The 22,561-nt window shown below is 48.8% G+C and overlaps 1 protein-coding gene across 21 annotated transcripts in view; it reads right to left on the reverse strand.

Annotated features, from left to right (window-relative positions):
* The window catches only part of TRAF1 (TNF receptor associated factor 1), a 49,331-nt gene extending 43,550 nt beyond the window's left edge, over nucleotides 1-5,781 (reverse strand). For 13 of the 21 annotated variants that reach the window (XR_007478184.1, XR_007478185.1, XR_007478182.1 and 10 more), the window contains exons 1-2: nucleotides 2,166-5,606; nucleotides 157-241 (exon numbers count right to left, since the gene is read on the reverse strand). Coding sequence is in view for 8 of the 21 variants with exons in the window: in XM_049711595.1 (XP_049567552.1) it covers nucleotides 157-241; nucleotides 2,166-2,305 (225 nt within the window). In the remaining 13 variants the exon portion in view is untranslated. Of the gene's footprint in view, nucleotides 1-156; nucleotides 242-2,165; nucleotides 5,607-5,628 lie in introns of those variants that run through there. The other 8 variants (XM_049711595.1, XM_049711596.1, XM_033427329.2 and 5 more) reach the window with 8 other exon arrangements.
* Nucleotides 5,782-22,561: the final 16,780 nt, after the last annotated feature.

Genomic DNA, 22,561 nt, shown 5'->3' on the forward strand with positions numbered 1-22,561 from the left:
TGTCAGTCTCCTCACTGCTGACAAAATGAATTCAGTCTAGACTCAGACAAGGAAGGAGCCACCTGGCAGGGACTAGGTGGGCAGATACCTACTTGGCCTCTTCCCCTGCCAACGGAGACAACTGACAGACAGTCTTTCCTGGCAGTGCCAACTTACCTGCTCCTGAGACAGAAGGCTTCCTGGCCTTTCAGATGGTGTGTCATCCCCTTTGCATTTGGGACAGATCCGATCCTCACCATTCCTGGGGACACATGAACAAATGCCACTGAGTGAGGCATTCACGACTCCATGGCACCAACCACCGTCCCCAGAGCTCCAAATGCCTAGCCCTTGCCCAGTGTGGCAGCTGATACCAATGAGCGTGCAGCTCCACCATCCCAGACCCACCATTCCCCAACAAATGTTTTCCTGTAGTTTGCAGTGAGCTTCTCTGGCAGCCAAACCTGACCTGAAGTGACTAGAGGCTATTCAAGCCCCTACTTATCCCACTTAGTGTGAATATTTATGTTTGCAGAAATATTCATTGCTTGATTATAAGGTGCATCCCCAATTCCCGCTGGAAGAATTACACAGTAATGCACTGACTTGCTTTTCTAAAATCTGAAAAACTTCTCCATTCCAAACTACATCTGACCCCACGGGTTCAGATAAAGGATTGTGGATGTGCAGCTATATTAGTTCTTCTCAGCTTCCTCTATTTTATTTTGGTCTCTTATTTTTAGTAATTACAGATGACCATGGCCTCTCAGAATAAGAAGGGGCCTCCGAGAACACCTAGCCTGAGGTTCTTAACCAGGAGTGGGTGCCGGACTCTGAATGGGGTGACACATGGTCCTATGTGCTTTAACAAAGCTCCCAAGCGATCCGGTCCTCAGTGAGAGCCACGGGGTCAGGCCCATTTTACAGGAAGGAGAATGAGGCCTCAGAGGACGTATGGATCCACCAAGGTCGAGGGAGGCAGGCGCAGAGCTGGGCAGAGCTCTTCAGGCCTCAGGCCTGGATCCCTCTCCTGCCTCTGCCAGGTTTTGGAAGGACAGCGAAGGAAGCCAAGAGGCCCATTGCAAAAGCCTGAGATGAAGCCAGGATGGTGAAACCAGTCGAGCTTTGCTCCTCCCCCCACCTGCCCTTCTCACCACCACCTCTCTCCGCCTTCTCTCGGCCTCCTCCTTTGTGAAAGCATTGGAACTCCTCAAGCTTGCCTGAGAAGTTTCCCACCTTCTTAAACTGTAAAGTCCCAAACAAAGGTCATGCTGGGGGTGCACGGCAGTTTAAGAACACATCTGCCAGGAAACTGACCTGCGGCAAACTGACCTCATCTGTCCATTAGGCCTCACTGTCCTCATTTGTAAAATAGGGTAATAATAGTATCCACCTTTCCAAGGAGCTTCTGAAGACACAAGGAAAGAGTGCTTGGCACACAGTTGGTACATAATAGTTGCTTAAGGTGGGATACTGACGATCATATTGATGTCACACCTCTCTGAGTTATTTATATTTTACATATAAATATACACATTTTAATATATAATATACAATGTAAATTATATACGTATATTTTATACACATGCAAAATGTGTGCATTGTATACATTTATATGCAAATATATACATATTTTATATATACATCCATAAATGTATAATATATGAATACAAAAAATATCTAGTCCCCTTTAAAAGCATTCCCAGCAAACAGTCTGAGGTGATGGGTGATATTGTGGAAGAAGATATATTTGTACAGCAGTTTGTCATTTACCAGGGAGTTTATATTCATTATTACAAGGAGTTTTTGGAATGTTATTGACTGGGCCTTGTAACAATCCTGGGAGGTAGAAAATCACTTTACAGGCATTTTATAGACAAGGAGGCTGAGACATCAAACAATTTGCACAGGCCACACAGTAAGTAGCCCAGCTGGACCCAGAGGCTCTCCCCCTGACCCCGGATGGCCTTCTGCTAAGGGAGCTGATGTCTTTCTGTGGCTACTTCTCCTCCCACCAACAGTCAGACGGGGCAGTGTCTGGGACCCTTGAGGAACAGGTGTGGAAGCTGAGGCCAGAGAGGTGAAGTCACCTGCCCAAAACCACAGCTCCTCTCACCCCCGCCTCCCGTGAGGGGTCCCTCCCTGGCACCTCCTTCCCACCCGCCTCTTCTCCTCCGACCCCTCACCTCACGTTCTCAGAGAGACAGACGGCGCAGCAGAGGGGCCTGGGCTCTGGTGGGTCCTGGCAGACGGTGGGGGGGCACCCAAAGGGGAACTCGTTCTCATCGGGGGCCGGGTGGCGGCTGCTGGCCGAGCCAGAGGCCATCTCAGGGTCCCAGGCTGGCTGGTGGGGGGCCCCTGTTCAAGCTCCTCTGGGGAGGGGACCAGCTCCGTGGAGTCTGTGCTGGGAGAAGAGGTGAGTGCTGGCCGGGCCACCCTCTCTGATGTGCAGGAGTCTGATGATTTTATCTTCTCGCTGGCTTGTGCGGTTCAACGTCACAGCTGAGTCACAGCAGGGGTGAGACAGGAATTACCCTTTGTGGTGAAAAAAATCCCCTGGATGGTGACTGCAGGCTCTAGGAGTGTCCAGTCATTCTTTTGAGCAAGAGGGAGGGGAAAGCAAGTCAGAGAGAAAAAAGAACCGTGTCACGGACTTTCAGGAACCACAGTTAGAGTTTCCCCAGTCGGAGGACCTCAGGCTGCCACTGGCTTCCTCCACTTCCTCCCCAGGGGACAGGAGCAGAGAGAGCCCCAGTCGGTGACTTGTCTATGTTCCCTGGAACCTCCGAGCAGCCTAGGATACTCGGTGTGGGTGTTCACTGCCCCACTGGAAATCCCCAGGGTTCTGGAGTCAGGTCCCAAAATGCAAGTTCCGTGCATATTAGCTCTGCCCTGTCCAGAGTATCTTAGGTAAAAGTCACTTTTGCACAGCGGGCCTCGGTTACCCCATCTGTTTATTTAAAAAAAAAAAAAAAAAAAAAAAAGGAATTGCAACAGGATTATCTCCAAGACTTCTCTGGGGTCTAAAATTCTGGGACCCCGTGGCCAAGGCCAGCAGGAAGGCTTCTGATGGCCCAGCCCTGCCCGTGGCGTTCTTCATCAGTATGTGTGACACCTGGCCCTCCCCTCTGAAGTCCGAGGCCTCAGGACCATGGACTGCTCAGGGCCCTACCTCCACGGCCCCACTCAGGAAGTCATAGGTGGCCACAGACTCGGATCAGGCGCCACCACTTCCTGGCCCTGAGGAGAACAAAGGTCTAAATAAATACAAGGTCACGAGGAGTTGGTCTCAGCAGCCAAGTGGGACGCAGATCCATGGTTGTGTGGGAAGCATGGCTCCTGGCACATCTACCATGCCCCAGGCAACATTTTCCTTCCTATTCCTTAGAGCAACCTGTTAGGAATTCCGCAGGCATGTGGAGGCACAGAGGAGCAAGATGCCTGGTCCAAAGTCACACAGCACCTGGTGGTACAGCACGATGACCACCAGGTCTGTGGGACTCTAAGCTCTGTGTTCTTCCTCCCATTCAAGAGAGGCAAAAACAAGGCAGCTTGGTGGAGCCTACAGAGCCCAGGATGGAAGTCAGAGCTTCTAGCCTTTGTTTTCTCACCTACCAAATGGAAAAGATGATCCCTCCACATCTTTCTATTCTGCTGGGTTGCTACTAGGGGTTTTGCAAACTTCCATAGTAGTTTCAAATCACAGGCTTCGAGGTCTGACAGATCTGAGTTGGGACCCTGAGTCCATCACTTACTAGCTGTGGGTCCTGGAACAAGGTCAGTAACTTCTCTGCACCTCAGTTTCTGCATCTGCAAAATGGGGTTAATATTAATACCTACTTCACCTGACTTGTAATAACTAAATGAGATCATGGGTGAAAGCATGGCATGGTGCACGGCCCAAGTGAAGTGCCCGAAAAACTTTGATATTGATGATGGCCACAGCCCTTCCAGCTCCTCAAGGTCACGAAGAAAGACTAAAATGGTAAGTTATGCTTATATAGTGTTTTCAAATCCATCAACTTTAGATGAGCCTCACAAGTGGGCAAGGCAGGTCTGACGTTGTCCTCTGACCCTAGTAAATTCAACTGTCCACTTTCCCGGGAGCGATGCCGAGTCTGCCTGGGGTCGCTGGCAAAGAGGGCATGGCACCCTACCCTACTGCTGCAGTGGAAATCAGGACCTCCACCCTCTCAGCAAACGACCTTGAGGCCTACTTCGGAGAAAGACTATCAGAAAGCCACTCAACCATATACCCCAAACCTGCAAACTTCCCTGTGTCCCCACCTGCTCCCTCCTTCCCTTGGTTTGGCACAGGAACCCAAGATTTCTCTCTCCATCCAAGTTCTTCGGTCCCTTTCTCTCTGCTCCCTTTTCCCTCCCCTCTGTCTTCAATGCCTCCCAGCTCCTTCCTATCAGCAGCAAAATATCGCAAGCTGCTCTAATAATTACAAGTGAAAAGTAACAGGTGCTTTTAGTGCCGTTAAGTGCTTTTACAGGCACCATCTCAACTAAACTTCACGTGAACCCTATGAGGCAGGTATTGTCATCTTCATCCCCGTTTTACGGAAAAGGGAACTGAGGCACCAAGAGGTTCAGTGACATGCCCAAGGACTCCCCGATAGTGAGTGGGGACTCGGGAGCCCTGAGCCTGTGTTCTAACCACACATGGTGCTTTAAAACGCCCTTTACCCTCATTCCACATTCCTCTCCAACATCTACACCTTCTCACTTTAACATAACTCCTAGAAAATACTGTCTACACGGACGCTCCGCTTCCTCACTCCAATCTCCATGGAACCATCTCCCCAAGGTTCTCAAGGTCGAGGGTGCCAAATGTCCGGGGCTTGTCCCAGTTTCTATCCAACCAGCCCTGTGGCCAGCACCTGACACGCCTCTTGGCGCCTCCTTTCCAGTTCCCTTCCTTGCTGTGGCCTCCTGCACCCGTTCCGTGCTCCCCCCCGCCCCCACTTCTGTGGCTGCTCCTCCTTATGTCTCCTTGACCCCCTTCTCTTCCACTCTGAACCGCCATCAGCCCCATCTTCGCGCCTCTCCCCCCCCCCCACCGCGGGCCCCGAAGACGCGGAGTCTCTGCACTGTACACCCGCGTCTTCCCAGCCTTCCACTTGTCCTTCGGGGCGCAGCTGGACCAGACCCCACTTTCCCTGGGAGTCCCGGTGGGCCGCCCCAGGATGAGGTTGGGCTCCCAGCTTTGTGATCCCACCGCGTCCCGCAGCCGGAGCACAATCACCCCCCGCCCGGCTCAGTGATGCTGGATGACCTGTCCGTGTCCCCCAGCCCCGTTCGTGCGCCCCGCGCGGGCTGGTGACGGCCGTCTCGCCACCGCCACATCTCCGGATGCGTGCGCACTGAGGGGAGCAGAGCGGCGCCCGCGACTATTCAAGGATGAGCCCCCGCAGGGCTGCCCCGGGCGTCCGCAGGAAGGGCGGGGGCAGCGAGTCCGGGGCAGGGCTCTGCAGCCGGGATTCCAGGTCCCGGAGGCGCGCGGGGGGGGTCCCGCACTTGGGCAGCCCCCGCCCCCGCCCCAGAGAGCTGGAGCCGGGCTGTCCCGGGCGGGCAGCGCTGGGGCGGCGGCCGGGAGCCCGCGCAGTCCCGGGGCGGGTGGGGGCGGGGTGCAGTGCAACCAACCTTGGCGCCGCCGCCGCTTCCCAGCGGCCCAGCGGGAGCTTCCGGTGGCGCGAGGACTCGGCCCAGGCGGCGGAAACCGGGGAGGGCAGGCCCGGGGCAGGTTCCTGCAGCCGGAGCCGCCTTTCCGAGGCGGCCTCGGGGGCGGGGCGAACGCTCCCCGAATGGGGAAACTAGGCCCGGGGCGGCATCCACGGCGTCGCAGGCTCTGTTTTTCCACTGAAGACTGACCTTCCGTTCTCCTTCTCCCCGCGCGAGTTCCTGGCACGTGTGTGGGACTCAAAGTGTTCGCAGACTAAACGAACACGGACTTGGGACTTGAACCGCCATCCTGTCCCCTGCCTGCCTGCAATCCCGCGTGGGGTGGGGCGAGCAGCAGCAAAACCCAAGTCTTAGCCCTCTTAGATTCCTGCAAGGTCCTAGGACAGTGTCAGGCTCGTCCAAGCTTATTGGGTTGGAGCAATCAGCGAAGAGATGTACAGAGCGGTTCTGAAGGCACGGGGCTTCCACAGAACTGGGTGTTTTCAGGAACCGTTTCTGGTTTTGTCTAAACACACACACAGCCACTTATTCCCTATGAATTTTGTGTATATCAATCAAAATAGTTATGGTACTTAGTGTTGGGGTAGAATTTTTGTCTAAAAGGTACAAACAACCTTTATTTTTGCGAATTTGATAAAGGCTCCTTCTCCATCAAGACCTAACATCTGCAGGACTGTTAGCTGAGGAAGGAGTGCGCCTGCCTACTTTGTTGGTTTTGTTTCCTTTCTGTGGCTCAGAAGCACCCATTACATTCTCTATGTATCAGGGTCCCATTTTTTGTCTTGACACCAACTGGAGTTGGGAACTGTGTTTTACTCCTTTGGTTTTGTTTGTTTTTAACCTGGGATGTATTTAAGCCTCTCACTCACCTGGGGCAGAACTCCCAGCTTCTGCCTGAGGAGCTGATGCTGCAGGATAGAATCCTCCTGGAGAAAGGAGGCCCTCAGTCCTACCTGGAGGGGAGGCGCCTGCCTGCAGACAAGCAGAGGGTCTCAGGGGCCTCCAAGACAGGCAATCTGTGGGACACTGACCAGAGGTGGCTTCTGTGGTCACGTTCAATTCTAAGAGAAAAGGATTTAGAGCTTTGAGTCTCTGATTTAAAAATTCATTGATTCTCAGTGCAGTGGGACCTCTAAAGGCCCTTCTGTGCTCCCACCTATCTCCCACCCGCCCCCTTCCTCCCTGATCCGGGCCAGTGTAAGTGAGCAGGCAACCTGACTTTACTGTCTTCATGTGCCACATCCTGTTTTCAGATTAATGAGCTCATTTGGTGGAAATTTACCAAGGGAAATAGTTTAATTTTGGAAAGTACCAAAAACTTATCTGTAGTCACTCGACTTATTTTTGGGGGCTCTTGAAATAGAGGGGGCATCACCAGGGGACCTCTGAGCCCTCAGCAAGTGGCAAGCCTGCAGAAATCGAAAGCGGAGCCCAGTGAGGCTTAACCTGACTCAGAAAGGAATCGAAACCCTTTGGAGACCACTCATCTCTACCCAGTAGAAAAAAAAATTTCTTTTTCCCAAAAATAAGTTTAAGAAGAAAAGTAGTCCATCTGGCTAAGGCCTAAGATCTGGTGGTGTGAACCTGGGGCCATGATTGGGGAACAAGAAAGCACACACAGGGAAGTAGGGAATGTTTGAGCCTCAGCAGTCCCACTCACATCCATAATCTGCTCTGCTTGTTCTACAAAGCACCAAAAGGTTTCCATTCTCCAGTTTTGCCCCAATCCTTCAGCTGTCAGGCTCTTGACATTGAAGTTGCCTGCTAGCCTTGTAGCCTTTTGAGCTTGTGATTCCTGCAAGGAACTAAGGACTGAGTGGCCAGGAGGACTATGGAAAATTAAAGTTTGGTGAGCCATTCTGCATTGAAGATGGTAGAGCACGTGTGACAAGCCCCGTAAGTGTTTGACCACCTCCTGGCCTGCCCTGTTTCCTAGAGAAGAGATTTTTCATCCCTTCTGAGATGCAGAAGAGAAAAATGGTGAAAACTGACAAGGCGCTGACAGTTCAGTACTGGAATGAAAGGAATTGTGTCTTCCTTCTCTGCCCCCATCTGAAATCCATAATGATATTTTGGAGGACATATTTCTATTTTGGAATGAGCACTGGACTAGGAGTCAGGATACTTGTGCTGTTTTTTTTCTCCCTGCCACTAAAGTATTTGGGGGGCAGTAGATAAATAGATGAATGCTTAAGCAATAATTCAAGAAATAATAGTCCATAGTTTTTTTGTGTTTGTTTTTTAGTGGAAAATGACCTTAAAGATCATAGAATGCATTGGGTTTTTTCAAAATTTGTATTAGCTGTGGGACTGTGTCTTCAAATGCTTTTTCACATAGAGCCCAAACGTATAAACCAGCTAGAAGCAAGGATTTTCTGTTAAGCGGAGCAGGCAGCTGGGAGCCTGTGCGCTGGGCTTCTCTCCTCCCTGTCCGGGCCTCTAGGCTCTAGGGACACGGTTAAAAAAAATCATGGATCTAATGAGATGCTCCCAGGTCCCAGAGGTGGAAACTGGGATTCTCTCCTGGGCTGGCTTGCCTCTAGTGTCCCAGCCGTTCAACCTTTTCTTCAATAACTGTGACTTTCCATGTGTTATAGCCCAGATGGGCATTGGAGGAGGGAAAGATTACATTGGCCTGGGTCATTAGCCTTGCAGGTGGTGAGGGGGCAGGACCAGATTGGAGCCTAAGCATCTAGAGGATTGAGGTCAGTGGTCATGGTAAAAATAACAGTGACAGTAATAGTGGCTACACTTTATTTAATATCAGTCACAGTGACACTGCTCTAATCGGAGCACATCACATGCCTTGCTCCATTTATTAAGATCATCAAGAAGAGATGAGAAAACTGTTTTTCTCCTTTCCGAAAGCCAGGCCCCAGATTATAGCAGTAAATGAGGCAGACCGAGCTCCTGTTCTCATGACAGCTGCCTCCTAGATATGAATGCACCAGCTGAGCATATCCAGTCAGCTAATGCCAGCCATTTGGGCTGCTTCTGTTTGTCAGCAACCCTTAAAACGTGGAGCCCGTAATGGGCTACTACTTCCTCTACTCATAAATACCAAACATTCCTCGTTTTGCCTCTATATTCCTTCTTTTCATTGCCAGCTGCAGGCTTTGTCCCTGTCATACTCACAGCTTGTGTTTAGTAAAAACAATTAGTGAACAGCTTTCCTGCTAGCATCATCTAAATCTCCTCTGTAAACTTCTGGTTCCCGAACCAGGAAATTTAATTAAACAGATGATTACATGTTATCAGTCACCTAGTAGATTAGAAGACCAAATTGTCCTGGGTCCCTCAACCCAAATTCAATACCTCCCCATGGTAACTCACACACAGCTGATATCAACAATAAAACAAAGAAATATACCAAATGATCTTGTAAAAACTGTAGCCTATAGTACACCTTCTCTGCCTTGGTGTGATGATTTAAAATGTCCCAAGTTTCCTTCTGTTAATCTCCATCTGGTTCTTACTATACTTATTATAACTGGCAATTTCTAAAATGTGCCTGTTTACAACTAGTTTTCTGCCCCACTAGACTATGTGGATTATATGAATATGAGAAATTAAGTTAATTAAAGGTGTTAAAGTAAAGCTGTGTCTGATTTCTTCATTGTTCTTTCCCCTGACTTAGCACAGAGGAGGCTGTCAAACATTTGTTCAGTGAATGACTAATACTCAAGACACTATCCATACTCATTTTTACTTAAGGTAATAATCATTAATGATGATTTCGCCATCATCACAAAATGTTTATTAAGTATCTTTGGCCTGGCCCTTTTCAGGGTGTTGTGAAGTTAGAAATAGCATTCTAACAAAAATTTGAAAAGAAATCTGGGGTTCTTTTTTGAAGGGAGTTTCTATGTCTGGTGATTTTCCCTATCTCAGTAGATTTCCAGATTTTAAGGAAAGAAACAAAGCACCTCAGAAGTTTTTTGAATTGTAGGCTCCAGACCTGTCCCTAGGGGTTTTCCAATTATTTGTGGGGCTGGCCACTTTGAAAGTGCCATGGGGATTTCACTTTGTGATGGAGGTACCAATGACACTCACGGGGATGGTAAAGTGGTCCAGGCAAAGAGCTTGGCAGATGGACCCTTTGATAAAGACAAGCTCTTAAGAGGCCAATAATGAGGAAGGCAGACAACTTTGGGTCAATGCTGGTCAACCTGCTGCTTCTCTTTGCCATCTCTGGCCACTTGCGTGCCTTGTTCTAAAAGTTTGCTTTTGCTACGTGTCAAATTCCTTCTTTCATGGACTCTGGCAATAAAGACTCTTCTTATTTTTATTTATTTATTTATTTATTTATTTTGCTGTACGCGGGCCTCTCACTGTTGTGGCCTCTCCTGTTGCGGAGCACAGGCTCCAGATTCGCAGGCTCAGCGGCCATGGCTCATGGGCCCAGCCGCTCCGCAGCATGTGGGGTCTTCCCGGACCAGGGCACGAACCCGCGTCCCCTGCATCGGCAGGCAGACTCTCAGCCACTGTGCCACCAGGGAAGCCCTAAAGACTCTTCTGAAGGTGGGTGCCTGGACCTCCAATGCCTTTTACTGGGCTACAGAATTATTGCTCTTCCTTCACACTTACATTTGTGAGGTTGGGTTTCCCGGGCTCTTTGCTGGATCAGATCAAGAATATCTTGATGTTCTAGCCCCAAAGCAGTTGATATCTGCCTGAGGAGCAATGTATCCTGGGGGTCCTCCTCTCCCTCCGTCCTGAGGACTCAGCCTGAGAGAGAAAAATCAGTGAGTGAACAGAGCCCTTACTCAGGAATCAAGAGATCTGCCTCTGACATTGACTTCAGGACTGTGGGGAAAGTCCTTCCCATCCTTGGGCCTCCTTTTTCCCATCTGCAAAGTGGGAGAATGACCTCAGAACAATCCTTCAGGGCAAATTCTTTAACCATTCAAACCCTGGTGCTCGGGAAGGGGTACAACTCTCCTACCTATTGAGGGGCTGCTCTCCTCACCTGGACCAGGAACACCTATAATGGAGGCTGGAAGCTTCCACTAGATGCCTGGTCTTTTTGGACTCCAGACTTTTTTTTTCAAGAAAAAGCAATGAGAAAAACCTCCTCTGATGGATTTTTTTCAGCGCTCAAGCCAGATGAATTCCCAGCACAAGCCAAGATTTGGGAGCAAGTATGTGGGGCAGGGAGTAAGAGGCTAAGAACCAAAGGGCTGCAGCCTGTGTTCCCTCAAAGAATACCCAAGCTGGGGGCTGGGGTTGTGAACGTGGGATTGATGTTTGTTCATCTCTTCCGAGCTTCTTGTCTAAAAAGGGGAAACGGGGACTCAGATTGGGGAAAGAGCTTGCACTGTAAATCAGAGGTCCAGAGGCATCTTCTTCTATGTTCTGGTGTCTTTTGACCCCAAATGTCTCAATAATACCCCTGTCCTTTCTTGTTCCTGCATTCATTTCTTCTTGGACATCTCTCCACAAGACTGAGTTTCCCGAGAGCCAGGGAGCAGGGTGTATTCATCTTTGTAGTCCCCTCGTACCCAGCCTACATCTCGCACACTAGTAAGTATCTATTAAGAGAGACTTATTTGCCATCTTAAGAGGATCCAGGAATATTAGGAAAACATCCATCCTACCTTTCACATCTGTGGGTTCCCAAAATGTGTTTAACAGTTATATTTGTAGCTTCTACCATGAGGCTATTTGCTCATTTTTAGAAGAACCATAGTATAGACATCTAGAAAAATTTTCTTTTTCTGGGAGATCATTGCCTTAATCATTTTGGAGCTAGGATGCAGGAATTTTTAAAATGCAAAATCAAATACACAAGCAAAGTTAGTCTGTCTGGCTGCCATCCTTGGTTGCTATCTTCTGTAACCAGCATCCAGCTACACAGCCAGAGAGCCTTGGGGAGGGCCCACAGTGGTCTCCATCCCCTCTGATTGCTGAAACCAGAGCTGCCTGGGGAGGCCAGGGCCCTGGCATCAGTCCCTGCCTGGTCCTGCTTCTCTGTTCACAGAGAATGTGTTTGCACATGAGCTCTCCCAAGCCACCTTGGAGTCCCTCCAAGGACAGGCCTGGAAGCCGGCCAGGAGGGAGGGTGCTCCTGGAAAGGACACATCTCGGAAGCAGAGACCGTGGCATACAGGCACACACATGCAAATACTTGCAGGATGGCCACATCTTCCAAGGTTTCAAGAGAACCTGGAAATCTGGATTTTTATGTGCAGTGTCTTGATTTTTAGAACGCTCCAAAAAACAAACCCTAACCAAATGAGCACCCCCACAAACTGTGTCTGAGGGCCACGATTTACAACCTCTGGTAGAGCCTGGCATGTCACACACATGACCTAAGCAGGTGAGCTAATGCCCTGCACGTAGCTCACTGGGACTACACACACCATATATGCTTATCCAGGGTTAGACCTTGTGTGCACCTGATAGAGACCAGTCATCAAATATTTACACACGCTTGCTATCTCCTAGGATGTCCTTTTAATATTTTCACTTTCCAGCTAAGGAGACTGAGTATCAGGGATCTCCAGGGTCATGTAGCTGGTGGGTGGCTGGACTCACATCCCAGGCTGCCTGGCCACAAAGCCAGCATTTGCCCTCCACTCACCTCCGGGATGCCTGCACTCTGAACTGAAATGTCTGCTACTCTGCATCTCTCAGTAAACTCAGTTCCCTGAGTTCAGGGGCTGTGTTTCATTTGCTGTTGCATCCCCATCACCTAAAAGAATATAGAAGGTGCTCAATAAATACCTGTGGGATTGCCCACAGACACACAAACACACATACAGATGTAAACCCACACAGTCACGTAACTCCACCCCAAGAACCGCCCAGGAACATCCCAACTCTCAAGCTCCCACAGGCACACGCCCACCCCCATCTCCCACCTCCCACAGCATCCCAAGCCAGGCCTCCCCAGCTCCCCTTGCCAGCCTTGCCCAAAGCCTTCACAAATTGTTTCCTGGAAATCTTGAGGCGGCTGTGGTGTTCTTTTTCCCTAACTCAGGAGACAACTCAGCAGTTTTGTTTTTCAAAGTCTGGGACTCATAAACCTGGAATCCTTTCTTCGTTTTTTTCACTAGAATTTTCCTTGGCCGGGTGCCTTTCCCCAGGGCGGTGGCCAGGAGGTCACACTCAGAGCGCCCTCTGCTGGGCACCGTCCTCCCGACCTAGTGGGCAGTTGCAGAGGGGGAAGGGACACAACTGCTTTACAGATGGGGAAACTGAGTCAGGCGGTGGTACTGGGGAGAGGTTGGGGGGTGTGGGCTCATTCCAAGTGTGTGCCAATGTGCACTACTACTAAGTGGTTTTGTGATTTTTTTGATTGTTGAAAATAATAAAAGAAGAAATAGCTCCCAGAGCTCAGACATGGCAGAGAAAGGCCCTCTGTTCTCCCCAGGACCTCTTGTGGAACAGATGGCAGAGGTTTGGAAACTTCGTCAGATTCAACTTTATCCTTGAATCCCCACCACATTTAGTAGGCAAAGAAACTGAGACATAGAGAGATGCTGGGGGAAGAAGGAGGGAGAATATTTATTGAGCATCTGCTATGTGCTAGCTATGATCACAAACTCTCATTTAATCTTCACAGCAACCTTGTGAGGTAGATGACTTGATTTCCATTTTAAAGATTAAGACATAGAAGCTGAGTGAGGTCTCAAGATCAGAAAAGAAGGGGAGAGCTGGGATTGAATCCAAACCTGCTGTTTTCTTGGCTTTGCTACCTCCTGGATTTTTCCCATTTGGCTCCAGTGGGCCCAGGGCGGAGCCTTTGTGGCTGGGCTCATAAAGGCAAGGTTTCCATAGCCCTCCTGCTCAGAAAGGGAAGCCCCTCTCCTCAGCCTCTTCCAGAGGGCAGCCCCTTCCAGGGGACCATGGGGAGATGGGACGAACAGCCCCATCAGGCTTGAAGCTGAGGGTCCCATAGCTTGGAGGAGGGTCCTGGCAGCTGTGCCAAGGCCCCTTAGCTAACAGTAAAAACAGGATTGGATGTCTTTATAAGCTGAAGTTGTGAGAGGTTCCAAAGGGCAAGGGTTTTCCTGGAAAAGAAAGCAGGTCCTGGAAGGTCTTTGTTTTGTTTTTCTTCTTAATGGGGCCCTGGTTAATGACTCAAGGAAATGAAGAACACATTTCACCAAGAATTAGTCACTGCCCTCCCCAGCCCTCCATCCTGCTACCCTTTCCAAACCTTCAAAACTTCTCACTTCCTGCAGGAAAAAATCCAAACCCCTGGTGTTGTTCATCTTTGGTCTGGCTTAGCCTTATCTTCTACACGTCTCATTGAAATAAGCCACCCAGGGGTCTCTACACAGCTCCCTCTGTTCCCATGCTGGGCATTTGCTCTCATTATTACCGCTCTCTGAAAAGACTTCATTTCAGCTTGTCCAAATCTTAGTCATTCTTCAAGACCCAGCTCAGAACTTGCCTTCTCCGTGGAGCATTCTCCACTGTGCCCAAAAGGAACCATCCTGCCTTGTGCTGATGGATGCAGGTGTTAGTCTCCCTAACAGATTGAGACCCTTGAGAAACAGCATTGGATTCATCATTGATCCCCCTATATGGGCACACATGCGTGTGTGTGTGTGTGTGTGTGTGTGCGCGCGCGCGCACCCTTTATACCACCTGGCAGTAGGGTGCTATAGAAAGATCCCGAGACCCTCTGCTCTGTCATTAGGAGATTAGGGTTGAATAAAGATTGAATGTGTTGGAGAGAGCTGCTGTGCTTCCCCCTTCTCAAACCAAGAGAAAAGAACTTCATGGAGTCTACTTAGCATAATTCGTGTCTACGGTGGTTTGAGATGGGGAGACATAGTAGACTTTCATCTGACAGCCACCAGAGAAACCGAAAGATTGAGAGATGGGTGTCATCTTAGACAAATAAGACAAGGAAGAGATAGCGCTGCTCAGATCAGCCTGAACTCCCAAAGCTGGTTTGTGCAAAGGATGCTGTTCCCATGGACGAGAAGTGGGCCACACACTGGAAGAACTGATGTGAAGGCCTCTTCGGTCTGTCCAACAGGGGGACAAACTGAAGGTACCGCTGGATTCCTAGGGCTGCAGAAGGGGTTACCAATGGGATACAAGGTAATGTGATGCTTGTGTAAGGGTGAGAGGTCCTCAGAGCTTGGGAGCAGTGTCTGAAAATTCCATAGATGTGCCCACACAGAAGTAAGCTTTAAAGCCATCTTACGACAGTGCTGTTGAGTAAGAGTTCTCCTGCTCCCCTTTATTGTCTCCTCACTACCAACCGCTTAGCCCTGGAGAGGTCAGAGGCCACAGTTAGCAAACTGGGGAGGGCAGTCTGGGGAAGGAAAAGCAGCTGTCCATGCCCCCATTTCCAGCTATAGGGGTTCCACCTGCAGCAAGCCCTGGTTGGGAAAAAAGATTGAACTTTAAATCAAGTTTGGATTTTGCTTTTTTTCTTGGGCCATGCTGTGCGGCATGTGGGATTTTACCCCAATCAGGGATGGAACCCCGTGCCCCCTGTAGTTGGAGCGAAGAGCCTTAAGCATTGGACTGCCAGGGAAGTCCCTGGATTTTGCTTTTGTATGGGACCGATTTATAAAATAGAATTTGTTTGGTGACTGAAGTGGTCACAGGAGTTTTTATGTCCTGAGAATGATCAGATGATCAGAAAAGTCGTAGGAAGCTTGAGTTTTCATCAAAGGTCAGAAAAAGGGCTTCTCTCCCTTTCCTCTGAAAAAAATTTTAGAGGGGGGTGGGAGACAAAGTAAAGTTGATTTATGATTATACACTTCAAGTCTTATTTACTCAGTGTATTGATTATATTTGCTATTATAAAATGGGTTGTTGTCTTCCATCATATTTTTCTAATTTGTGCTATTTGCTTCGATCACTTCTTCCGAAGTAATTAAGTACCTGTGCTCCCCTCAGCTAAAGCCACTTAACCATCACCTGAATGTTCAGCTGTGCTTCAGGCTTCAGGTACCTACCTTGCGGGGATTTGAAGGAGCCTCACATGCACAGGTCGAGGGACTCAATATCCATGTGCCTTTACTGCTAGTTCCTGTGTGAATCAAATTCTTCACGTGGCTGGCTTCTCTCATGTGGCTGTGTTCTTCACTCTGTGTGCCTCTGTCTCTGCGTCTAAATGTCCCTCTTCTTATAAGGACACCAGTCACATTAGAGTAAGGACCCACCCTACTCCAGTATGACTTCATCCTACCTTGACTAATTACACCTGCAACCACCCTATTTCCAAATAAGGTCACATTCTGAGACGCTGGGGGGTAGGATTTCAACATATCTTTTAGGGGGAACACAGTTCAAACCATAACATCTTCCTTTCTTATTTTCCTAAACTTGCAACTTCTCCTGCTTTCCCCAGCCGTATAAATGGCACCTGCAGCAGCTCGACCCAAGAATCCATGAGTAAACCTTGAGTCCTTCGTCTTCATCACCCCCATCCCAATTCCTTCAGCAAGGCCTTTCAGCCCTACCTCCAAAAATATCCTGAATCCATTCATGTCTCTTCGTCTCCATTTCTACCATTCTAGTTCAAGCTACAATTACTTCTTGCCAAGACAGCTGCAATAGCTCCCAACTGGCCTCCCTGCCCCTTTCTTATCTATAATGTGGTCTCACCTGCCTTGCTTAGTACTCCCTACTGAATCAAATCTAGACATTTCATCCATGCTTACAAAATCTTATTAATCTGGCCCCTCCCACTCCTCCGACCTCATTTTCCATCACTTGCTTTCTTTGATCTAGCTGCATCAGCCTGCTTGCAGTTTCCTGAACCACTGGCCTCCCCTCTGGAATGCTCTCCTCTGGGCCTTGGTATGGCTGCCCCTTCTTGCCTGAGCATCTCAGCTTAAATGTCATGTTATTTAGTGACATCTGAGAGAACTTCCCTGACCACCCCATCAAGAGCAGTCACCCAGTTATTCTCAGTTGCAGACCTTTATTTTAATTCCCTGCAGATAATTTAGTAAATAGATTATTTTTCTCATTTATGTAGATACTTATCGTCTTTCTGCCCATAATCCCTAGGAGAGCAGGGACCTTGTTTATCTTGATTACACCATCTAGAACTATGCCTGGCATATAGAAGGAACTCAATAAATATTTACTGAATAAATCATTAATCCTGCATAGAAGATCTTTGTGTATGAACTTCCCTGCCCCCTCTGCTTTTGGGAATTTATATAAATAATCCATCAGGAGGAGGATTACCGGATCAAGGGATATAAACATATTTTGGCTCTTGAAATGTATTGTCAAATAGGTTTGCAAAGATGTTAGGTCAGTTTTCATCTGTTAGGCAACCTTCTGAATCCCCCGTGCCAAGGTAGTGATTTCTGGTATGTGGGGGAGGGAGGTGGGGAGGGCATGTGCTAGAAATGGCAGGGGAGGAGGTGCAGGTCAGAGCTGCTGCCTCTGGTGGGTCAGGGCCCGCAGCAGCAGCAGCAGTAGTGACTAGCCAGCTCAGCAGGGCCCTCATCCAGTGCCTGTCTGGAGGGGCAACAGCCTGGTCTTCCAGGCCTGCCTGAGGCAGACAGGGCCTTCTGTTGCATGAACTTGGGTCTGGCTATAGGAGCCAAGGTGGGCAGAAGAGAGCAGTGCCCCTGCTCTTCAGCAGGGAGGCCATCCTGGAGGCGGTGTTGGGAAGTGGTGAGGGGGTGGGAAGCTGAGGATGCAAAGTGGGGCTTGGACCCGGTTCTGGAGGCCCCTTTGCAGAGGCTGTTTCTGGACTGAAGCTTTCCTGCTTAGGACATGGAACACTGGGCGATATGAGTACCTCCATACATAAACCAACAGGAACAGAGAGACCTGTTCGATGCACTTCCACACACAGCCAGGCCCATGCAGCAGCGCCCTGCCCCCGTCTTGTAGAACCACTACAAGAGCTAAAACAGCAGCTGTATGTAAGGTGCTCAGAATATGGCACGTGACGGGCATCATTCAAGTGTGGGCCATTATCAGTCCTCGCCCATATTCCTCATGGGACTATAAGCTTCCTGAGGGCAGAGGCCAAATTTGAGGTGGAATTAGTGCTAGTGAGCCAGGCTGCCTGAGTTCTAAATCCCGGCTCCACCACTTATTAGCTGAGTGACTTGGATAAGTGACTTGTGTTCCTCAGTTTATTCCTCTGTACGAAACTCATGGGGTTGTTTTGTGGATTAACTGAGCTAATGAACGTAAAGAACATATCACAGTGCCTAACATGTAGCCAGCACTTGGTAAGTAAAAGGATAAATTGATGCCCAGACCTGCTCGGGCCACATTCTACAAAGGCAATTTCGTTTTCTTTTAGCACCTCCTACCCCCTCTTTTTTTCTTAAGACCTCTTTCTCTTTGCTGCCCTGTGTTTCTCTTGTCCCCAGAATTCCTCAGTCTTTTCTGCGACCCATTCCTGAAAGGCCTTGTGCACGACTCTCAACTAAAGTGTCGGCTGTTAAAGGTTGCTTCCCTTTATGTGAGAATCCCTGACTTTATAGAACAATCTAGAGCCTTGTTAGGTCCAAGAACCAGCAACATAGGCATCACCTGGGAGATGCAGAATCTCTGGCCACCCCAGACCAACAGAATCAGAGCCTGCATTTTCACAAGATCTAACACAATACTTCTTAAATTTTAATGTGCCTATGCTTTTCCTGGAGATCTTTTTAGAGTATAGATTTCAGTGCTCCAATTCTAGAGTTTCTGATTCAGTAGGTCTGAGGTGGGGCCCGAGAATGTGCATTTCAGCACTTTGTGAAGCACTGCTCTAAGACTGCCAGCCTATAGGACCAAAGGAATGAAGCTTTAATAGAGAAATTTGAGGCACTAGGGGGAGATTGTTTTTTAAGATAGCGGACACTTTCCTAATCTTTTAAAACCACACCAGGCAGTCTCTGCCTGTGGTATCAGCACAAAGATGCTTTTGATTATTAATGCCATTTCCATATTTGTTCAAAATTCTACAGCTTAAGAGTTCTTTCACTTGTTTGATCTGATTTCATCCTGCAACAACCCTGTATGTTGGGCCCAGAGAAATTACTACCTCATTTCCAAAAGAAAGAACAGAGGCACAGGGAGCTGTGGGAGTTAGAGATCACAGCCAGCTGGCCTACACAGGCTGCACTCCCTGAGTGGGCTCATAGGTGTTATTTCTAATCCTTACATCCCTTCAAGGCTGCTCATCCTACTCTCACTGGATAGAGAGGCAAACCGAGAGGCTGGACGAGCTTCAGGAACTTTCCCAAGGTCCCTAACCAGGGCAGGTCTTACTTCTTCCCCTTGTCACTTCCCCATAGTAACCACTCCTTTGTCTGTGTCTGTCTTTTACACACACACACAACTTCAGCAAAACAAAAATCACTCTTTCCAGGACAGGTCTGATTTCTCTCATCTCATCTGCTAGCAATGTTAGCCCTGGGCCCCACCCCCTGGGCTCTGGTCTCTGCCCGTCTGCCCCTAGGCCCAGCTGGTGGGAGCAGACACCAGGCACTAATATGGGGAAGAGGAGCTTGGCACTCTGGTTCCATCCCTGATTCCCACATGGGACCCTTGGAGAGTCCCTGCTCTTTCCTGGCCTTTTTCCTCATCTGTGAAACGGGGAGAGTTTGATTAGATGATCTCTAGGGAATCTTTATCTTCAGTATTTTATGATTCTATGTAGGAGGCTCACAAAAGAAAAAAACCTCAACTCTACTGGCAAATTAGAGTCTTTTGAGGGGAGGTAGGAGAACCTGTCAATTCAGAGTTTTACAAATTGTGTTATATCCACGTGGAAGACGATTTCAGGACACATTTTGCAAATCTATGAAATTTCTCTCTGATGCCACCTTCCTTCATTTTCCTACACCAATGTCAGTGCTCCCACTGCCCCAGTACCTGTCCCCAGAGCCCTCGTCGGCCTCACTCTGCCTCACCTGTGGACCTAGCACAGGGACAGCTTAGAGAGCATATAATGAACATACTTATTGCTGAGGCCCAGGGAGGCGGAGACTTTGCTAGGATTACACGATGACCATGTTCCTACCCTTCCCGTGTGTGAGAAGGCGGTCAGCTCAGACGCTGAAGCATGGCTGCCAGAGCCCAAAAGATGCACCTTTGAGTTGTGGCCCTACTGCTCATGAAGGTATGAGACCTGGGGCAAATTACTGAGCCTCCCAGGGCCTCAGCTGCTTCCTTCCTAACAGTAAGGATGATGACAATCACCACAGGATGGGTGTGATATGTCAACAGAATACTCCACGAAATGCAATCAGCATGACGCCAGGCAAGAACTTTGTTGAATTCATCACTTAGCATGTGCCAGGGCTGTATTATTAACAACGGCAAGTTACACTTATCGTGCCAGGCCCTGTGCTCATCACTTTATGTGCATGACCTGTGTTATTTAAGTCTCACAGAAATCCTCTGAAGTGGGAATTATTTTCAGATGTGAAAATGGAGGTGTAAGGAAGGAAAAGAGATGTTTTCCTTTCTGTTAATGGCCTCTTAGAGTGGCAGGGACACTGGATGTCATTGGGGCCAACCTCCTACCTTGAGAGCTCCTGCAACATTCCTGGACAGTGGTAGTGATGGGGAACCTGGTCCCTCCTAGAGAGCCTAGTCTATCTTTGAACAGCTCTGGCTCTAAGGAAATGCTTCTTTGCAGGGAGCCCAAATTGATTTCTCTGTAACCTCCATTCAACTGTGTGGTGGAAAGAACACTGAGCTCAGAGTCAGAGGCCCTGGGCTCGTGTCCCAGCCCTTGCGCTGTGCAGAGCTGTGACCACTGGAAGCCGCTCCTCTGGGCCTGTTTTCCCAGGTCCTTCCTGGTTTGGACATTTGAGGATTATATAACTCATGATGGAGTACGTAATACACACATATCTGATTATAATGATGGAAACAGTGAAGGAGTGGACACCATGTTCCAAGGAATGGATCGGTTTCTGCCAACATGTCTGTCAGGGTGGGGACCCTGCCAACCAAGAAGAATCCAGAAGGTTCTTAGAAATGGAGTTCTCATCTTTAAACAAACCCCTGTCCCTTCCTCCCTCTTTCCCTCCCCTCTCCTCCCACCCGCCACCCTCGCTCCTTCATTTTTTCCTCTCTTCCTCCTGTCTTCCTTTCTGCCTTTCTTTCTGATTCAGAGGCATAAAGGGATATTTTAATCTCCAGTCAAAGTTAAAGATCGTGCCCCTGGTGACACATTTCTCACATCACACTAAACTCGCAGAATCAGTCTGATTTCAGGAGTAGGGAAAACCTAGGCTGCAGGTTTTCCTCTTTGTATCTCTGAGAACCTCCCAGATTTGGCTGCTAAATTCCCAGCTCTGAGACAGAGGTTTTCAGTCATGAGGTCAATGTGTGCACTTGCAAGGGGCCTCTGAAATAGTATGCAGATTTGTCCATTGTGTGCACATATGGTTTTTTTTTTAAATTTTTTTTTTTTTGCAGCACCTCGTGGCATGTGGGATCTTTGTTTCCCAACCAGGGATTGAACCAGCGCCCCCTGCAGTGGAAGCGCAGAGTCTTAACCACTGGACTGCCAGGGAAGTCCCAAGTATACATTTTCTAGGAAGAAGGGTCTGTGAAAGGGGAGAGTAGCCCTTGACAGCTGGGAGCTAGACTAGGAGCTGGGTCTTAGTGTCCCTTGGTAGTGTCCCTTGGAGCTGGCCTGGTTCTCAGAGCCAAGCTGTGGTGTTCTCTGTGTCTGATGTCACAGAACATCGGCATCAGACAAAATGGATCAAGACAAAAAAAAAGAATGCTCCATAATCATGTTTGAGCAGAGAATAAAACAAGAATATAATCTGAAATGCAAGAATGACCAAATATCCCCCTTTCCTGACTAATGTGAGGGACTGCTTCTTCTTTTCTTCCCAGTTAGATAAGAATTAATACGCTCAATCAGAGGATTACCTCTGCTTCCTGACAGCATCCATCCCAGAGCAAAGCCCACTTCCCTGAACCCTCCCCAAATAATCCATCACAAGCCCAAATCCTATAACAAGTTCTTTCTAACATCCATTGAGTGAGAAGCTCCATAAACTCAACTTTGTTGAATTTCCATCAGCTTTTGTCTGGTTTACTGCAGTAACCTCCTAACTGGTCTGTTTTGACCCTTGCCTCATTTTCAGTGGAGCAGTAGCATGATCCTCCTAACAGGTAAGACAGACCATGTCACTGCTCTGCTCCGAGCCTTGGAGTGACTCCCCTCTCCCTCTGAGTAAAACCAGCACCCTGTCCATGACCTGCACAATCTTGTCCTTGTGACCTCTCTGACCTTGTCTCCACCTACTTCCCCTCTGCTCAGTCTGCACCTGCTACGCCAGCCTCCCTGCTCTTCCCGGAACATACCAGGTGTGCTCCTGTTTTCAGCTCAGGCACTAGGTGCTCCCTCTGCCCGGAACACTCAGCCCCCAGATCACCACATGGCTCACTCTTACCACCTTCAAGTCTTTGCTCGAGTCTCACTTCTCACTGAAGCCCACCTTGACCTGACCACTCTGTTGAGCTGCAACCCCTCTCTCCACCACTCCCAATCTCCCTTAGTCCACCACTCCCAATCTCCCTTAGTCCACCACTCCCAATCTCCCTTAGTCTGCTCTGCTTTTTCTTTTTCCCACAGCTCTTATGACCTGCCAACATTCAAGGTCAATCCCCTAATTATTGACTTTATTATTTACTGCACGTCTCCGGCCGCTGGAATCTAAGTTCCACAAGGGCAAGGATCTAGGTACCAAGCTCCTAGAACTGGGCCTGACCTGCGATGACCCATCAGAACATATTTGTTGGATGTTGCTGAATAAATGAGCATCACAGGGGCTGGAAAGTAAAACTGAGCATGACTTTGGCTTAGAACCCCTCGCTGAGAAATAAGGAGTCAAGCTCCCTGCTTTAAGCTTGGCTGGTTGTCAATTCCACATATTTTCTTAAGACAGGGTTTCCTAAACTTCAAGTATGTACATGCCAACCT

The sequence above is a fragment of the Orcinus orca genome, chromosome 6 (assembly GCF_937001465.1).
Source record: "Orcinus orca chromosome 6, mOrcOrc1.1, whole genome shotgun sequence".
NCBI lineage: Eukaryota > Metazoa > Chordata > Mammalia > Artiodactyla > Delphinidae > Orcinus > Orcinus orca.